Source organism: Protopterus annectens, chromosome 8.part0 (assembly GCF_019279795.1).
Source record: "Protopterus annectens isolate FY-2018-M chromosome 8.part0, PAN1.0, whole genome shotgun sequence".
NCBI lineage: Eukaryota > Metazoa > Chordata > Ceratodontiformes > Protopteridae > Protopterus > Protopterus annectens.
In genome coordinates, this window is record NC_056741.1 from 1,808,092,777 (window position 1) to 1,808,112,740 (window position 19,964).

The 19,964-nt window shown below is 48.1% G+C and overlaps 1 protein-coding gene across 1 annotated transcript in view; it reads left to right on the plus strand.

Moving 5' to 3' along the window:
* Nucleotides 1-19,964, plus strand: part of HYDIN (HYDIN axonemal central pair apparatus protein) — a 6,673,197-nt gene that overhangs the window by 4,171,887 nt on the left and 2,481,346 nt on the right. The window contains exon 49 of the mRNA XM_044079523.1: nucleotides 12,692-12,811. Within this exon, the coding sequence (XP_043935458.1) occupies nucleotides 12,692-12,811 (120 nt within the window). The remainder of the gene's footprint in view (nucleotides 1-12,691; nucleotides 12,812-19,964) is intronic.

Consider the following 19,964-nt stretch of genomic DNA (forward strand, 5'->3'; position numbering starts at 1 on the left):
GTTAGTTACAGACCTGTCGACCTGATCTGGAAAGGTGATGACAAAGAATATATGGGAATGTCTTTGAAGATCATTGGACCACAACAGAGTCCAAGAAACAATCCTGCATATATTTGTAACTGAAACGTCATGCCAGCCAAATATGGTACAGTTCTAAGACCGTGTAACTGCTGAATTGGATGAGAATGTTTTGGTTGACAGAGTCTGTCTGTATTTCAGCAAGATGATCTGCTGGGTGAGCTTGTGAGATGAGGGATAGGTAAAGGAATGTTCAAGTGGTAATGGAAACTGTTAGAAGGCAGAATACAGATGAGGACGCTGAAAGGTAACCTCTCAAATGAAAGAAAGATGACCAGATGCTTCCAACCAAGGATTATGTTGTGCTTTGTATGCTTTATTACTTTACTTTCAGATGTAACTATGGGCATTTTTAACAGGATCATCCTATTTACAGGTGACGTCAAGACAGACGCAGTCTTGGAAGGCAAAGGGAGGAATCTAGGAATGGATTTAGAGAAGAAGGTTAAATATGAAGAGGGATTTTGGCTAGCATTCAGTGCAGACAAATGCGAGGTGCTGAACTAGGGATACAGTAATCTAGTGAGTGACTACAAGCTGAGAGGTAACCAGAAAAGGACCTGGGATAGTGGTAACTGCCCCACTTCACCATCAGATATAGCTTGCCAAAGCTGTGTCAAAAATGACACAATGATAAGGATCTTCCTAAGAAGGTCTAATAAAGCTAGAATATAACTATAGTAGAAAGGGTCCAATAGAAGGTAAAATAGGTGGATAGATATAAGCTGTAAGAGAAGTCTGAAACAGGTGATGGGATATAATCTGGGTGAACATGATGCTCAGAGTAGACTTTGAGGAGGAGATGTAAAGAAAAAATATGGGTGAAAGGAGGGCATCTATTTCAAATAATGTGATCAGAGTTCAACTTGTAGCTAAAAGCCATAGGTGATGCAAATTTGGAAAAGTTTATCAATGGGAGTGGTGAAAATTGTATCAGTAGAGCCCTCTTTGGGAGGCAGAGGGATAAAGCCCTGCCTGTTCTCTAGACAACCCACTTATGATTAGCAGTTGGGGTGCTGAAAGAGTTATCGGGGGAAGGTGGTAGAAAGTGGCGGATGCTATTTCCTTGAGCTTAGTGGGCAGAATTGGTTGTTCAGTCTGTCCATTGCCACTGATCAAGTGGAAGTTTCCCTGTTACCCATTAAATATCGACCTTGGACTTGATTTTATCAAACTGTTGATGACTGACCTCCATGCCTGTTTTTGGACGAATGCACATGTAGGAGGAGGCACTGTATACCCTGCAATGACATTCGCTGGTTGGGTCCTTGGGGCCAGCTTGGATCTCATTGGATCCAACCATGTCTCTCAGGGCCTTGGTGTGGATGGGTTCAGCTCCCATCTCATCTTTGGAGCTTCTGTCTCTTGCTCTGCAGACTCTTTTGGCTTCAACTTCCATTTGTTGGGTCTGGGGAGTTCTTCAGAGCAGGGGCAGATGGCTTTCAAGGTTATGAGGAGGGTGATGACTGCTCCTCAGTCTCAGATACAGTTCTCCTCGGACCTTCCTCCCCCGTCAGCACAGGTGTCTTTACCTCATCACCTCCATCCACAAGTCGGCAGAGATCTCAGGCCTCAGGATGTTCCGCAGGGGACTCCCTCCTTTTCCAAAACTTCCCCAGAATATCCCACTGAAGAAGTCTCTTGGAAGACATGCAAAAGGAAGCATCTGGACTCCCCAAAGGAGTCTCTCACTTCAGATACCAACCTTAATGAAGCAGAAGAGTTCCCATGGTCACCTCCTGAAGATGTCTGCTTTGAGTCATCCTGGAAATTCTGAAACAGAGAGGTGACTGGCAGTCCTCATCCCCTTCAGCCAAGGAGTCAGTATACCTGAAGGCCTTTGGATCTCACCCTTCAACCTTGTGGGTGACACCGCCTTCTGATGAGCTTATTGATTTATTCTCTAGGAAGGCCTGGGAGACCCCAGATTCCATGGAGCCCACTCCTAGGAGGCCAAACAAGCATATCACAAACCCTAAAGACTAAGCTTTCCTTACCGAAGTAGATGCCATGGTCATGGTGGCTACCATGAAAAAGGAACTTTCCAAGATCAGTTCCTCTATCCATCCTCCTAATAAGGAATCCAGGACCATGGATAGGTATGGGAAGCACATCTTCTCTTCAGTGGCTTTTACATTATAATTGCTGAACTATATTACTCACTTCACCAGACTTCAGAGGGATCTGCTAAAAGAACTATCAGATTCCCTCTTTTTTAATTTCTCCAGGCCTTTGGACCCCATTCCTAAGTCAAAGTACGATTAAAGTTTATGAAATCCAGGGAGCTGTAGCTGATGCGGCCACAGATATGGTCAATGCTCAGCTCACTACCCTCAACTCTGCGGTCAACTCCTCCATGAGACTTATCTCATATGCTGCAGGTGGAGCGAGTAGGGCATTGGGTTCAGGCGTCTCCATTAGGAGGCAGGCCTGGATGCATCTTTGCGATTTCACGGAGCCCTTTAAGTCTTTGTTTGTTAATGCTACCTTTGATGGCTCATCTTTGTTTGGGCCTAAGGTAAAAGAAACGCTAACCTGGTGTGAACAGAAGGGTAAGACCTTGTCTGCCATTGGAGTGATTTTTGGACACCAACCCAACCATTTCCAAATGGTCAGAGGGGCATTTGGAAGATGCAGTTCAAGAACTTTCAAAGATCTTACCAGGACACTCAGGGTCGAAGTTCCCCCAAGGTCGGGGGGGACGGGACAGTAATAGAAGATGCTGCCTGTGCAGCAGAGGAGACCCGCAAAATCAGGATTCCAGAGAATCTTTCTTTGGCAGAACCTTTCAGCACTGCTAAAGGAGTGCTCGACTGTTCACTTGTGGAGGCAGTTGGGGGGGGTGATTGTCACTGCACCTTGAAACCTATCAAAAGATAACCAATGATCTGAAGTAGTTAACTTCATTTCCTCAGCAACCTGTGGGTATCGGATCCGATTCGGAATCGAGCCAGCAGCTTTCCAAGCTAAAAGATCCAAGCTCCAAGCTCCTCCCCCTACCCATAATGCCGTGCCATCTCCCTCTAACCCCCAGATCTCGTTTGCCGCGACTTCTGTAAGCCTCTCAGAACGAGCTCCGAGCGTGGTACTGTGAGTTTAGCGTTAAAAATTTAATTTTCTGTCAAACTTTCTCTGTCTTTGTGTGTGTGAACTCCCTCTTAACTTCCTTAGCCTTTCTGGGTAGTTTTTAAAATTTTTTGTTTAAGTTAAATTTATTCCCCTCCCCCTCTGCGTGTGTGAAGGTGTGTGCGTATGGGCCTGTTTTCTTTTCTATAATGGCTGAAGGCCCTAAAGCTATTTTCTCTAAATGTACCGTGTGTGGCCATAAGCTGTCCCCAGCAGATGGCCACACTCGCGTCTTGTGCCTGGGGTTGACCACCTCTCCTCGGGCTGCACTATTTGTGCAGCCTTCAACTTCAGGGCTTTGAAGGATAGGAGGACGAAGCTTATTCTGGCAGGAATTTTGCCCCCGGATTCTGCTTCGTCCTCAGCTGTGGTGCCAGCCGTGGCTGCGGCTGCCCCCACCTGCCCCTCCAGATCCCCTGGCCGGGACTCAACCTCCCTCGCTGACCCAGGAGGAAAGGGATGGCAAAAAGAAGGACAAAAAGGATAGGAAGAGAGAGAAAGAAAGGCATTGCAGCCACAAGAGGTGGTCTGAGTCGACCCCTTTGGCACCGCTGTCCAAACAGCTTGCCTCTCCCCTTAAGGTCTATGGGCCTTCCCCCTCCTGGCTCCGTTTTCCACGTTTCTCCCTGGAGCCGGAGGAGGAGACGTGGTTAACTTCTAGGTCATCTAGGCGGCCTTCCCGGCCGGCCTCGGTGGTCTCATCTAGATCTATGAGAAGTTTATCGGACGCAGACATGGACCGGATGATGCGTCGATTTCTCCAGGCCCAGCTGCAGATGGGGGAGTTCAACACCTTTTTTCGCCCCTGTTGCTCCTTCTCCGACCTGCTATCGGGGTTCGGAGCTGTCGGATCTGACTAGATTCGGAGCCGGGGTGGGGTCGGCGCCGACAGAGTTTCCTACTTTGGCGCCGACTGTACCCTCGAGTCTGTCAGATCCGTTTTTGGATCCGAGCTCTCAGGGCTGTGAGTTGAGCATCGGATCCGGAGGGGTTAGCGGGCCTTCGGCTCCGTTAAGGTCGGGGCACACTACCCTTTCGGATCCGATCGGGTCACCTCCGGTGCCGGTCCACACGTCGGATCTGAGGGGAATGCTTTCAGATCCAAGGGAAAGCAGTTCTCCCTCGGCATTCAACATCATGCAGAGGGTCCTTTTGAGGGATTCAAGGCCCCAGGCTCTTGCTATGGATCCACCCTCCATTCCCACTCAGACGGGCTTGTCTTCCATCATCCGGCCCCAGGGACAGCCTGTGCCTACGTCCCAGATTGTTCCTGTAGAGGAACAGGACATTGTTGGTGAGGCCTCTTCGGACAGCCAACCCGAGGAGGTCACTCACAAACAAAAGCGCAAGAGGAGGCACTTGGACTCACCTGAGTCCCTCATGGAGGACACAGACTTAGATGAAGGGGAAGGTTCCCCAAGGTCACCCCCCGAAGACGTTTCCTTTGGAGACATTATGGAAATGTTACACATTAGAGGGGGGTGGTCTGCACAAAAACCTTCCTCGGATGAGTCTGTGTTTCTGGAGGCATTTGACACAGGCCCATATACCTCTTGGGTGCCCCCTCTCGCCGACCCCCTGGTAGACCTCATAACTACCAGGCATGGAAGGAGCTGGACACTGTTGAGCCAATACCCAAGAGACCGGGCAGGATCCTCAGCCCTCCCACGGACAGGACAGTTTGGAGCAAGGGTGCCCCAGTTGATACCATGGCATGGTGGTGGCGGCTGCCAATAAAAAGGAATTAGCACAGGAGAGTTCCACGGTGCATCCACCAGACAAGGAGTCTCGGATGATGGACGGCCTTGGAAAGCAGATGTTCTCTTCAGTGACCTTCTCTGTAAAGTCACTGAATGATATGGCACATGTGATTCGGCTCCAGCATGACCTGATTAAAGAGTATGCTGGGTCACCCCCAGAGTCCATGTCGGCCGAGGACAAGCGGACCTTCTCGGCTCGAATGGCCACTCTCAAATCAATTACCAACACATCTATGCAGCTTCTCTCCCATGCTACAGAGGGAGCGGCTAGAGCTAGTGGAACGGGTGTCATCTTACGTAGACAGGCTTGGCTCTGTCTCTGCGATTTTGCAGAACCCTTCAAGGCGTCCTTTGCGAATGCCCCTTTTGACGGTTCTATGCTGTTTGGCAAAACCATCCGCGATACACTTCTCCAGAGCGAGAAAGACGGGAAGACGTTGTCTGCCATCGGGCTCCGCTTCTCGGCTTCTCAGAGGTCCTACTCTAGGAACCAAAGAGGGCAAAAGAAGATGTGGTTCCGGAAATCTCAACATTCCCATTTTGCTCCGGATCCCTCGTCCTTCAGAGGCAGAGGAGGACAGGGTGGACACCGGCCCAGAGGCAAAGGGGGTCCGAAGAATTTCAGGTTGGGAGAACCCTTTTTGGATCGACCCGCGCAGCAGCCCTGAGGGGTTGCTTGACTGCTCCTCTCTGGAGGCAGTCGGGGGGCACTTCTCGGAACACCTAACAAATTGGGAGTCCATTATGACAGATCACTGGGTGCTCCGAATAATATCCAGAGGCTATTCAATCCGTTTCCTAACTTATCCTCCCCAATCAAGAGGACTCCCCGATGTTCCACCCGATCAGAGGGAAGCAGCAGCATCAGAAATTCGAGGGCTGCTAAAAAAAAGAGCTATCCAGTGCGTCCCTCTCGAGCAATCTGGATCAGGCTTTTACTCCAGGTTCTTTTTGGTGCCAAAAAAGACGGGGGACTTACGACCCATTCTCGATCTGTCCACACTGAACCTGTCAGTCACCAAGAAAAATTCCAGATGGTCACTATTCAATCCATTCTCCCACTTTTGCAGGAGAACGACTGGATGTGCTCGATAGACCTCAAGGATGCGTACTACCACATTCTTATGGACAGACGTGTGTTCACCAAGGTCATGACAGTTGTAGGGGCCCACCTGAGGCTTCAGGGAATACAGGTCTTTCCGTACCTCGATGACTGGCTCCTAACCACCCCCACCAGGCATCAACTCTGCTCAGGCAGGGACTACTTCTTACATCTAGCCCGCCACCTATGGATCACGATCAACCACAAGAAATCCTCCCTTCAGCCTACTCAAATTTTGGAATTCATAGGGGCCAGGATAGACACTACAGAATCCAGAGTCTTTCTGACAGCGGACAGACTTCGCAGTTTAAGCCTTCACATTCTAGACCTCTTACAATCATCAGCCCCCCCAGTGGAACTAGTCCTGAGGGCCCTGGGATCCATGGCAGTGGCCATCAGTCTGTCACCTTACGCTCGCCTGAAGATGAGAATCCTTCAATGGACATTGCAAGTTCAATGGTCCATCCTATTTCACCCCCTGTCTACACCTATTCCCCTCAGCAGGATTTGCAGGGAGTCGCTTCTTCGGTGGCTCCGCTCCAGAGATCCCCGAGAAGGCTGCCCCTTCATTATACCCCCTCCCCAAGTCACGGTGACCACGGACGAATCTCTCCTCAGGTGAGGGGGGCATTGCATGGACAGATCCGTCTAAGGCACATGGACTTTCACAGAGACCTCACTGCATATCAGTGTCCTGGAGATGAGGGTGGTGCTTCTAGCATTGCAGGCTCTCCATCCCCTTCTTCCTCCAGGAACTATTGCAATTCAAACAGACAACATGTCAGTAGTCTGGTACATAAACAAGCAGGGGGGAACCAGATCTTATCCACTTTGCAGGGAGGTAATGAGAGTATGGGAATGGGCGATATCCACCAACCACTTTCTCATAGCTACGCACATTCCGGGTCGGTCAAACATCTTACCGGACAGGTTGAGCCGAACGATCCTCTCACCTTACGAGTGGTCTCTGAACCCAGCAGTAGCTAAACAAATCTTCCTCGAATGGGGTCAACCTTGCTGCGATCTCTTCGCCTCGCCTTCGAACACAAAGTGCAACGAGTTCTTCGCTCTGATTCCCCCACCAGGGGAAGCCCCCAGAGATGCTCTAGTTCATGCTTGGCCATCCGGTCTTCTGTATGCTTATCCTCCTCTTCCATTGATGACAAAATTCTTGCAGAAAGCTCGTCGGTTGGGGAGCAGAGTTATCCTCATAGCCCCATTCTGGCCTCATCAAACCTGGTTCCCTTACCTGCGGTCTCATCTAGTACATCCTCCCTGGATTTTAGATCCCAATCCGGATCTGATCTCTCATCCTTTAGGATTGAAGACCCCCGACCTGGACTACCTCAAGCTCTCAGCTTGGTTGGTCCAGTTCCCTTAATGCCTAGGACTCCCGATATATCTTCCTCAGTTAAGGCCATCCTGGTGGCCGTCCATAAACCGTCTACCAGGAAAATCTACAAGAGTAAATGGAAATATTTCTCTGTCTGGGCGGAGCACAGGAACTTGAACCCCTTCACGGCTCCTATCCCAGCAGTTCTAGACTTTCTTTCCCATACTTTTCATCAAGGAGCTAGTGCTTCTACTATTAAAGTTCAGTTGGCAGCTATTTCCCACTACCACGTTGGAAACAGTTCAGGGCCCCTAGCGTCCTCCAAGATTTGCAAAACATTCATGAAAGGAACCTTTTTGTTAAGACCCCCTATTAAAGATGCAGTGCCTCCATGGGATCTTACCCTAGTTCTTCAAGCTCTGACTGGGCCTCCTTTCGAACTCGCAGCTTCAGTAGACTTAAAATATGTATCTTGGAAGACGGTCTTCCTGATTGCCATTACTTCTGCTAGGAGGATATCGGAGCTTCATGCTCTTTGCAGTAAGCCTCCATACATCATCTTTCATAAAGACAGGGTCTCCCTCAGGACTAATCCTTCCTTTCTGCCCAAAGTGGCTTCAGAAGCCAATATCATCCAGTCCATCAATCTACCTGTCTTCTTTCCTAATTTCCAAAACAGAGGAGAATACAGACTTCATTGTCTGGATGTTCACAGACAGTTACGTTTTTACTTAAACAGAACAGCAGATCTTTGAAAATCTGATCAACTTTTTGTTTCCTTTGCAAAATCCTGTTTGGGGAAACCAGTCACTAAAGTAACCTTAGCTAGATGGATTTCCCAATGCATCCTCCTCGCATACAAAAGTTCTGGTCGTCCTGAGCCCCTGAGAGTGCGAGTCCATTCTATCCAATCTATGGCTACTTCTGCTGCTTTCTGGTCAAGGGTTTCTTTGGATGACATTTGCTCAGCAGCTACTTGGGCTTCCTCTCATACCTTTATTACACACTATAAATTAGATTTAATATCCAGAGGACGTGCATCTTTTGGCTCTGCAGTGCTCCAGAATATCCTTCCATAAGGGCCTCCCAACTTGCTGGTAGCTGGGGACTCTGTCCTACAGGTTGCTGATCAAATGAAGTTAACTACTTCAGATAAAGAAGTTATGTACCATCACCATAATGTTCCATCTGAGTAGGTAACTTCATTTGTCTGCAACCGACCCTCCCTCCATCCCCCGGACCCTTAGTTCGTTATCAAAGGATCAGGATATGTCCTTGTTCAGTTGACATCTCTGGAACGTATTGTAATCCTTTCCTGTGTTATAGAATTTTCCTATTGCCTTTTTTCTGGCAAACTCGATCTGAGGGATAGAGGGAGATGGCAGGGCATTATGGGTAGGGGGAGGAGCTTGGAGCTCAGATCTTTTAGCTTGGAAAGCTGTCGGCTCGGATCCAAATCAGATCTGATACCCACAGGTTGCAGACAAATGAAGTTACCTACTCAGATGGAACGTTATGGTGAGTACATAACTTCTTTACAAATGAGTGCAGTACATAATATCCAGGGTATATATTATTCCCTTTTCTTTCCCCATCCCTGTAAATAAGTCCATTCCAGATGTAGCCCCCAGTCAAAAGGAGGCAGCAACATTAGAAATTCAAATGTTGCTCAGAAGCCCTGAGTAGCATCCTGCCATCACCCAGACTAGCCCTGAGTAGCATCCTCCCATCACCCAGACTAGCCCTAAGTAGCATCCTGCCATCGCCCAGACTAGCCCTGAGTAGCATCCTGCTATCGCCCAGAATGATACCACAGTTCAAGGACAAAATCATTGACTTCAACAATTGGCTAAGCTTCTGGTGTCATTCTAAGGGGAACCAGTATCTGTCTGCCTGGGACAACATGGTCGACAGCCCATGATGCTTTGCCTGAGATGGCCTGCCCTGCACCTGTCACCCCTGGGATTCCGGATACTGGCTAAGGCTCTTGCTACTCCTATAGTGCCTTTTTTAGGCAAGGTTCAAATGCTAAATTCACCACCATAACAGGTACAAGCAAGCAAACTCTGAGGGTAATGCTACTCAGTGCTAGAAGTCTAAACCTCAAAATGCACTCACTCGAGGCACTCCTTAAAATGGAGAACATCGACATCTGTGTAGTGACAGAGACCTGGTTCAAGGTTCCTGAAATCACCACTGCATTACCAGTCTATAATTCATACCACACCTTTCGGCCACCTAACCTGGACTGAAACACTAAAAGGTGGAAGCGTGTCCATGTTCATTAAGGATATCCACACCTGCAGGCTAGTTGCTCAACAAAATACATCCAAAATTATCCAAGTGCAACTAACACTGGGCAAGGCTGCAATCCAAGTTGTAGCTTGTTACAGATCCCCCACCATGCCCCAGGATTCCCACTCCTCATTTCTTAAGATACTGGAAAATATTAAGGCACAACTCAATACCTTAATTATGGGTGATTTCAACTACCCCACCATCATCTGGGAAAAACTACTCATGTACCAACTCATTCGCTCAGCGTTTTCTGGAATTCATAAATTCCAATGCCTTGAATCAGTTTGTCCACACCACCACCAGGAATATCAATATCCTGGACCTGGTCATTATCAATATGGGTAACTGGTGTTCCACGCCAGAGGTCAGTTCCTCGCTGGTCAGATCCGACCACAAGCTAATCACCCTAGACATCCATATCCCACCCCCAATTAAGGAAACCACTGTCAAAAACTACTCCAAAGCCAACTTCATACTTCTTAAGACAGAAGTGGCAAACTTCACGACACCCATGCAGATGGAAAATAGAGGTATGACTGCTGAATCTTACACAAATGCACTGTATAAGCACATACACGAGTGAATGGATCATGCCATCCCCAACAGAACCAAGATTTTATCCTCCAAAAAAAGGAAGCCAATCTGGTGGTCCCCTGCCATAAACAAACTCTACAACAGAAGGAAGAAGCTGTTGCAAAAAAGAGTAAAATCCCAAGATTGGAGGAACTCCCAGGTCAGCCTCAGCAAGAAGCTGAGATCCGTCATAAAATCCTCCAAAGCCAGTTATGAAAATAAAATTGCCACTAATTCCAAAGACAACCACAAAGCATTCTACAGCTGTGTCAAGAATCTCAATGGCAACACTCAGATCTGCTCTGAGCTACAGCACAATGGCACTAAATATACAGAACCAACCGATATTGCCAACTTCCTGGCAGATAGGTTCAGTGCTAACTTTACCCCCCTCTCACCCTCCAAAGGGCCCATCTTAATACCAGAAGAATGCAAAGCCCCTGTCATCATGGATGAACAAGTAAAGACCGCACACTCCAAAGCCAAGAACACAGCATCCATGGGACCAGACAACTTCCCAGGCTGCGTACCGCACAAACTATAGAATGAACTGGCACCCTACCTAAGTACCATGTTCAGTCATAGCCTCACCTCAGGCTATGTGCCTACTGAATGGCGCACAGCGACGGGTATCCCACTACACAAAGGGGGTCCCACCACGGACCCCTGAAACTACTGCCTCATTAGCCTGGTCTTCAAGGGCATGGAACGTGTCATCTTGGAGCTTATAAACAAAGACATAGTTAACCTCCAAACCCTGAACCCCACTCAGTTTCGGTTTGTAAAAGGTAGATCATGTCTACTAAACCTGACTGACTTCTTTGAAGCAGTCACTAGAGCCGTAGACGAGGGCAAGGTAGTGCACACAGCCTATCTTGACCTCGCCAAGGCTTTCGATACCATCCCCCACTCTGGAATTATAGATAAACTCACTAAACTGGGCATAAATCTCTATGTCACAAGATGGGTGGCCAATTGGCTCACTGACAGAACACACACAGTAAAAGTAGCCGACTCCAAGTCCGACTTCAGACCAATGATGTGTGGAGTACCACAGGGTTCGGTCCTGGGTCCTCTCCTGTTCCACATGTACTTCTCTGAAGTGCAGGCCAACACAGAAGGTCTTTGGCTAACAAAGTTCACAGATGACTGCAAACTGGGAGCCATAACAGAATCACCTATTGATGTAGACATTCTGCAAAAGGTCCTCACAGAGATAGATGCTTGGTGTCAAAGTCATGGCTTCAAGCTCAATGCCAAGAAGTGCATTATCATCCCCTTTGGGAAAAGCTCAGTACCCATGAACTACTACAATGGCAGTAGCTCACTAAACACTGAAAGTGTGATAAGAGACCTCAGGACACAGGTGGACAGTAGTCTCTCCTTTGATAATCACATTGCCATAGTAGTCAGGAAATCATTCTACGTGGCACACCTCATCACAAAAGGGTTCTCCTCTAGAAAAAAGGAGGTCATTTTCCTCTCTATTTATCCCTCATCAGACCCATTGCAAAGTACAATGCCCCGTTTGGCATGCATCTCACAAGACACCTACAGCAATTGGAAAGGCCACAGAAATACCTCACTAAGAGGATTACCGACCTCTAACAGATGCCATACTCAGACCGTCTCAAAAAACTGCAGCTCTACTCCATCGCATATCACCTACTCAGAGGTGATATCTGCCTAACATACCCAGAGCTGTTGGACATGCTACACTTAAAGAAATCCCAATCTCTCCAAGCTACACACTCCAGGGACCTAAACCTTGTCACCACAATAAACCGAACATGCTGTAGGGATAGATTCCTGTGTCAGTGACTTCCCATACTCTGGAACAAACTATCCATTCATGTCAAGCAAAGCTCCACATTGGCCCTCTTTTAGAAAAATCTTGACGGCTGGATGGGAAATAGCAAATTCACCTCGGAGATCACTTCTGTGGCACTGCTTGACAGGGGCACAGGAAAATAATTTTCTTGGGTGGCGAAAGCTGGGGATCCTTTTTGGTTAGGCTTATGTAGGCCCCAGGACCATAGCCTAGTACCTACCTATGAACCTAAAATGAGTCATCCAAGATGTCCCCCCAGACCAGAGACAATCGGGAACTTACTCAAAATTCTTTTTAGTTCCAAAGAAAACAGGGAACTGAAGACCAATATTGGATCTCTGCAAACTAAACAAATTGGTGAAGAAAAGCATTTTCCGGATGGTAACACTGGGTCACTCCCAGATGAACAACACTCATAGAACATTATGGTAAGTACATAACTTCTTTTTTTGCTCGATATATGAGATTCAGATATTATTTTTATGCCAAAGCTATAGTGCTATCCTTGTACATTAAAGGATTTTGCATTCATTTTTCAGTATTTAACAAGAAGTATAGTTGCACTTCTAATGATATTTTCTTGTTTGCAGAGTTGTATTCCGGCAACGTTTGAAGGTGGAGACCCCAGATGCAATACTCCATAAAAAGTATGTGATGAGTAAGGGCATGTTTGAATTTGGCCCACTGCTGTGTGGCAAGTCAAGAGAAAGGCGAGTATTGATCTTATTTTATAAGGCTTTTCTTTCTTAAGAAACATTGAAATGCTTTCAGAAACTGAAAAGTAGTCTTAAAAAGAGATATTTACTTGGTTTAATTATGTCTTAGAACTACCTCCAAGGTATTGATTTAGCAGTTCATGTATAATTTATTTTACCACAGTGACTGTACGTGCGAGGCAATAACTGTGAACTATTTCATGTATGATTTCAATTATTTTGATGTATTTAAACTACTTGTATCAAACTGTAATGTGTTAGTCAAGAATAATCAACTGTTTTAATGTATTTCTGTTTTCATACAAATGTCAGCAGAGAAGCATTTTGTTTGTCTGCTGTGCCCATGCTGTGCTGCAAGCATGGTATTGCTACCTCCCCATACTTCCTTTGTTATTTTGTCCCAAACTTTCCTGAAAGCACCTATGGTCCCTCAGCTAGCTGCCTGTTTAAATAGATCACTACACCTATTCAGCATCCACTCAGAATAAGTTCTTCCTCTGGTCCAGAGTGTAGTTAGTTCATTATGTCTACAGCTTATATCTCTTTATGCTCCCTCCTGCCCATAGTCTCATGTCTATTGGCTTACTCCGCCATTAAGGTCTTTTCTTTTAATCCCCCCACAGGACCTAGCCTGATGGCTACTCTTACTCCACAAAATTGAACCCATTCATTCTGAAGTAGGTGGAGCCAGAAATCCCCAGGATAGACAGGAACCCTACAGCCCATTTATTCTTGCCTGGGAATTTCATTCAACTCTTCTGTTCTTTGGAGATAGTCTGATGGTAGGGAGTAGACCAGCTTGCTGGACCTGTCGGATAATCTACCCTCCCTCTCTCCTGGTGTAGCATCTCCCCCCTGCCCTGAGGTGTCTCTTAAAAGCTTTGCTGTTTTTTGTCCTCTGAGGGGAGGTGTGCCTTTGCATGCTGAATTCCTCTTGGTTTACTGTGTGACTTGCACTGGCATACTAGGCTCAAGCTCCATGGGGTGAAGCATGCAATGCTCCCACAAGGTGTCAACCAAGTTACACACCAGAGATACCTCTTCCTTCCCAGAATGGATTGCTATATAAACTTGGATTATCGTACCTTAGAGCTTTATCCTTCATGCCACTGTGTAATGGAGCTGGGTCCTTCATTAAATCTTATGCAATCCACTCATGTCTTTTTTCTCTCTCCTTGTTTCTAGGCTCTAGAACTAATACGTCCTGCTTTATGTCATAATATTGACTCACCAGTTCATGCACCACTCTTTTTATTTTCCTCTATACTGTCTCAATCCTCTGGTATACTTGATCACAGACAGTCTGAAAAACTACATGCACTATTCCAGTTCTGGCTTCACCATTTCTCTGCAGTGTGATGATATGATTTTAGGTGCATCATATCTATTCCCCAAAAAGTACAGCCCATGATACTGTTTTTTTTCTGTAGCCTTCTCACTCTGTATGCAGTGATCTATTCTGTTAGTTACTTTTAGATGCAAATACTACTACTGATAAATGTTCCCAATTCAGCACCTCAGTGGGTAACCATACCCATGTATTGCTATAGTTAGTGCTGGTGAAGTAATTTACACTTTTGGATGGATACTAATTCTTCAAACAGTTTAAAGTCAAACTGCAAACAAAAAAGAAGTTGACAATGGGCAAGCTGACTTTCACAATAAAAGTAAAAACATTCATTTTTGTAGGGAGACCCCCCCCAACCATTTCTAAATATATTTATTTATTTAAGTTTGTAGACTGGTTGGGAGCTGGTACAGAACAATTTTCAGCCACTTTTTAGGCTATGTGGCAAAAGATTTTACAAACAACAAAGAACAATTTAAAAGAATGCATTTACAATGTAGTGTGTACTACAGGCAATGAAAACATTAGAACACTTATGAAATATTACAAAGTAAATATATTCCAAAAAACACTTAAGGAATGGTTGAATGAAACTATTGATCTGAAGTAGTTAACTTCATTTGATCAGCAACCTGTGGGTATCGGATCCGATTTGGATCCGAGCTGGCAGCTTTCCTAGCTAAAAGATCTGAGCTCCAAGCTCCTCCCCCTACCCATAATTCCCTGCCACCTTCCTCTATCCCCCAGATCTCATTTGCCGCGGCTTCTGTAAGCTTCTTAGAATGAGCTCCAAGCGTGGTATTGTGAGTTTAGGATTTTTTATATACTTTTCTGTCTAAATTTTCTCTATCTTTGCGTGTGTGAACTCCCTTCTTATTCCCTTAGCCTTTGTGGGTAGTTTTAAAAACTTTTGGTTAGTTAAAGTTTATTCGCCTCCCCCCTCTGTGTATGTGGGCCTGTACTTTTCTTTTAATATGTCCGAAGGCCCAAAAGCTGTGTTCTCTAAATGCTCCGAGTGTGGCCACAAGCTGTCCCCAGCGGATGGCCACACTCGGTGCGTTATTTGCCTGGGAGCTGATCACCTTACTTAGGGCTGCACTATTTGTGCAGCCTTCAACCCCAGGGCTTTGAGGGATAGAAGGACGAAGCTTATCCTTGCGGGCCTTTTGCCCCCTGATTCCACTTCATCCTCCTCTTCCTCTGTGGCGCCAGCCGCAGCTGCAGCGGCTCCACCTACCGCCTCCAATCCCCTGGCCGGGACTCAACCTCCCTCTTTGGCCCAGGAGGAAAGGGATGGCAAAAAGAGAGAGAGAAAGGACAGGGAGTGGGAAAAAGAGAGACACCGTAGCCACAAGAGGCGGTCCGAGTCAGCTCCATCAGCTCCGCCGTCAAAGCAGCTTGCCTCTCCCCTTAAGGTCTCCGGGCCTTCCCCCTCCTGGCTCCATTCTCCATGTTTCTCCCCGGAGCTGGAGGAGGAGACCCGGTCACCTTTGAGGTCATGTAGGCGACCTTCCCGGCTGGCCTCGGTGGCCTCGTCCAGATCAACGAGGAGTTAATCTAACGCAGACATGGACTGGGTGATGTGTTGATTTCTTCAGGCCCAGCTGCAGATGGGAGTGCTCTTGCCTCCCCCCCCCTCTGGGGGGAGCTCGACCCCCTTTTTCGCCCCCATTGCTCCTTCTCCAACCTGCCATTGGGGTTCGGAGCTGTCGGATCCAACTAGCTTCGGGGCCGGGGTGTTGTCGGCGCTGACAAGTGTTCCCTACTTCGGCGCCGACTGTACCCTCGAGTCTGTAGGATCCGTTTTCGGATCCGAGCTCTCTGGGCCGTGAGTTGAGCGTTGGATCCGGAGGGGTTAGTGGACCTTCGGCTCCACTGAGGTCAGAGCACACTACCCTTTCGGATCCAATTGGGTCACCTCCAGCGCCAATCCGCACGTCGGATCCGACGGGACTGCTTTCTGATCCTAGGGAAAGCAGTTCTCCCTCGGCATTTGACATCATGGAGAGGGTCCTTTTGAGGGATTCGAGGCCCCAGGCTCTTGCTATGGATCCACCTGCCATTCCCTCTCATGTCTTCCATCATCCTGCCCCAGGGACAGCCTGCGCCTACGTCCATGATGGTTTCCATTGAGGAACAGGACATTGTTGGTGAGGCCTCTTCGGACAGTCCCCCCCTCCCCCCGAGGAGGTCTCTCACAAACAGAAGTGCAAGAGGAGGCACTTGGACTCACCTGAGTCCCTCACAGAAGACACAGACTTAGAGGAAGGGGAAGGTTCCCCAAGGTTACCCCCCGAAGACATCTCCTTTGGAGACATTATGGAAATGTTACGCATTAGAGGGGGGTGGTCTGCCCAAAAGCCTTCCTCGGATGAGTCTGTGTTTCTGGAGGCATTTGACGCAGGCTCATCTACCTCTTGGGTGTCCCCTCCCGCCGACCCCCTGGTGGACCTCATAACTACCAGGGCATGGTAGGAGCTGGACACTGTCGAGCCAATACCCAAGAGACCTGACAGGATACTCAGCCCTCCCATGGACAGGACAGTTTGGAGCAAGGGTGCCCCAGTGAATGCCATGGTGGTGGCGGCTGCCACCAAAAAGGAATTAGCACAGGAGAGTTCCTCGGTACATCCTCCAGACAAGGAGTCTCAGATGCTGGACTGCCTTGGAAAGTGGATGTTCGCTTCAGCGACCTTCTCTGTAAGGTCACTGAATTATATGGCACATGTAATTCGGCTCCAGTGGGACCTTATCAAAGAGTACGCTGGGTCACCCCCAGAGTTCATGTCGGCCGAGGACAAACGGACCTTCTCGGCTCGGATGGCCACTCTCAAGTCGATTACTAATGCATCTATGCGGCTTCTCTCCCATGCCACGGAGGGAGCAGCTAGAGCCAGCGGAACAGGCATTGTCTTACGCAGACAGGCCTGGCTCCATCTCTGCGACTTTGCGGAACCCTTCAAGGCGTCATTCACGAATGCCCCTTTTGATGGTTCTACGCTTTTTGGCAAAACCATCCGTGATACGCTTCTCCAGAGCGAGAAAGACGGGAAAACGTCTGCCGTCGGGATCCGCTTCTCTGTTCCTCAGAGGTCCTACTCTAGGAACCAAAGAGGACAAAAGAAGATGTAGTTCCGGAAAGCTCAACAATCCCGTTTTGCTCCGGATCCTTCGTCCTTCAGAGGCAGAGGAGGATGGGGTGGACGACGGCCCAGAGGCAGAGGGGGGCTGAAGAATTTTGGGTCGAGGGAACATTTTTCCGATCGACTCGCGCAGCAGCCCTGAAGGGTTGCCCGACTGCTCTTCTCTGGAGGCAGTCGGGGGCGCTTCTCGAAGCACCTAGCAAATTGGGAGTCCATCATGACAGATCGCTGGGTGCTCCGAATTATATCCAGATGCTATTCTATCCCTTTCCTAATGACTCCTCCCCGGTCAGGGAGTCTCCCCGATGTTCCACCCAATCAGAGGGAGGCAGCAGCCTTCGAAATACGAGAGCTGCTAAGAAAAAGAGCCATCCAGCACTTCCCCCTCGGGCAATCTGGATCGGGCTTTTACCCCAGGTTCTTTTTGGTGCCAAAAAAAACGGGGGGCTTACAACCCATTCCCGACCTGTCCACACTGAACCTGTCAGTCGCCAAAGAAAAGTTCCGGATGGTCACTATTCAATCCATTCTCCCACTTTTACAGGAGAACGACTGGATGTGCTCAATAGACCTCAAGGATGCGTACTACCACATTCTAATGGACAGGCGATCCAGGAGGTTTCTCCGCTTTCGGCTGGGAACCAACCATTATCAGTTCATGGTCCAACCCTTTGGTCTCACCACTGCCCCCAGGGTGTTCACCAAGGTCATGGTAGTTGTAGGGGCCCACCTGAGGCTTCAGGGAATGCAGGTATTTCCTTACCTGGACGACTGGCTCCTAACCGCCCCCACCAGGCATCAACTTTGTTCAGGCAGGGACTATTTCCTACATCTAGCCCACCCTCTAGGGATCACGATCAACCACAAGAAATCCTCCCTTCAACCTACTCAGATTTTGGACTTCATAGGGGCCAGGATAGACACGATACAATCCAAAGTCTTTCTGATGGCGGACAATCTTCGCAATCTAAACCTTCACATTCTCGCTCTTCTACAACCATCAGCCCTCCCCCAGTGGAAGTAGTCCTGAGGGCCCTGGGGTCCATGGCAGTGGCCATCAATCTGTCACCTTTCGCACCTCTGAAAATGAGAATCCTTCAATGGACCTTACAGATTCAATGATCCATCTTACATCATCCTCTGTCTACACCTATTCCCCTCAGCAGGATTTGCAGGGAGTCGCTACTTTGGTGGCTCCGCTCCAGAGACCTCCAGGAAGGGCGCCCCTTCGTCTTATCCCCACCCCAAGTCACGGTGACCACGGATGCATCTCTCCTCGGGTGGGGGGGCATTGCATGGGCAGATCTGTCCAAGGCACGTGGACTTGCACAGAGACCTCATTGCATATCAATGTCCTGGAGATGAGGGTGGTGCTTCTAGCATTGCAGGCTCTCCATCCCCTTCTTCCTCCAGGGACTATTGCAATTCAGACAGACAACATGTCGGTAGTCTGGTACATAAACAAACAGGGGGAACCAGATCTTACCCACTTTGCAGAGAGGCCATGAGAGTGTGGGAATGGGCGATATTCACCAACCGCCTTCTCATAGCAACGCACATTCTGGGTCAGTCAAACATTTTAGCGGACAGGTTGAGTCGAACGATCCTCTCACCTTACGAGTGGTCTCTGAACCCAGTAGTAGCGGAGCAAATCTTTCTCAAATGGGGTCAACCTTGCTGTGATCTGTTCACCTCACCTTCAAACACAAAGTGCAGTGAGTTCTTCGCACTAATCCCCCCACCAGGGGAAGTCCCCAAAGACGCTCTGGTTCATGCTTGGCCATCCGGTCTTCTGTATGCTTATCCTCCTCTTCCATTAATGACAAAATTCTTGCAGAAAGCTTGTCTATTGGGGAGCAGAGTTATCCTCATAGCCCCATTCTGGCCTTGCCAAACTTGGTTCCTATGCCTACGGTCTCATCTAGTACATCCTCCCTGGATTTTAGATCCCATTCCAGATCTGATCTCTCATCCTTTAGGATTGAAGACCCCCGACCTGGACTACCTCAAGCTCTCAGCTTGGTTGATCCAGTTCCATTGATGGCTAGGACTCCTGGTATATCTTCCTCAGTTAAGGCCATCCTGGTGGCTGCCCATAAACCGTCTACCAGGAAAATCTACAAGAGTAAATGGAAACGTTTCTCTGTCTGGGCGGTGCATAGGAATTTGGATCCCTTCACGGCTCCTATCCCAGCAGTTCTAGACTTTCTATCCCATACTTTTCATCAAGGAGCTAGTTCTTCTACTATTAAAGTTCAATTGGCAGCTATTTCCCACTACCACATTGGAAACAGTTTAGGCCCTCTAGCTTCCTCCAAGATTTGCAAAACATTCCTGAAAGGAACTTTTCTGTTAAGACCCCCTGTTAAAGACGCAGTTCCTCCATGGGATCTAACCCTAGTTCTGCAGGCTCTGATTGGTCCTCCCTTTGAACCCGCGGCTTCAGTCGACTTAAAATATGTATTTTGGAAAACGGCCTTCCTGATTGCCATTACCTCAGCAAGGAGGATATCAGAGCTTCACGCTCTTTGCAGTAAGCCTCCATATATCATCTTTCATAAAGACAGGGTTTCCCTCAGGACTAACCCCTCCTTTCTGCCATCAATCTACCTGTCTTCTTTCCTAATTTCCAAAACAAAGGAGAGTATAGACTTCA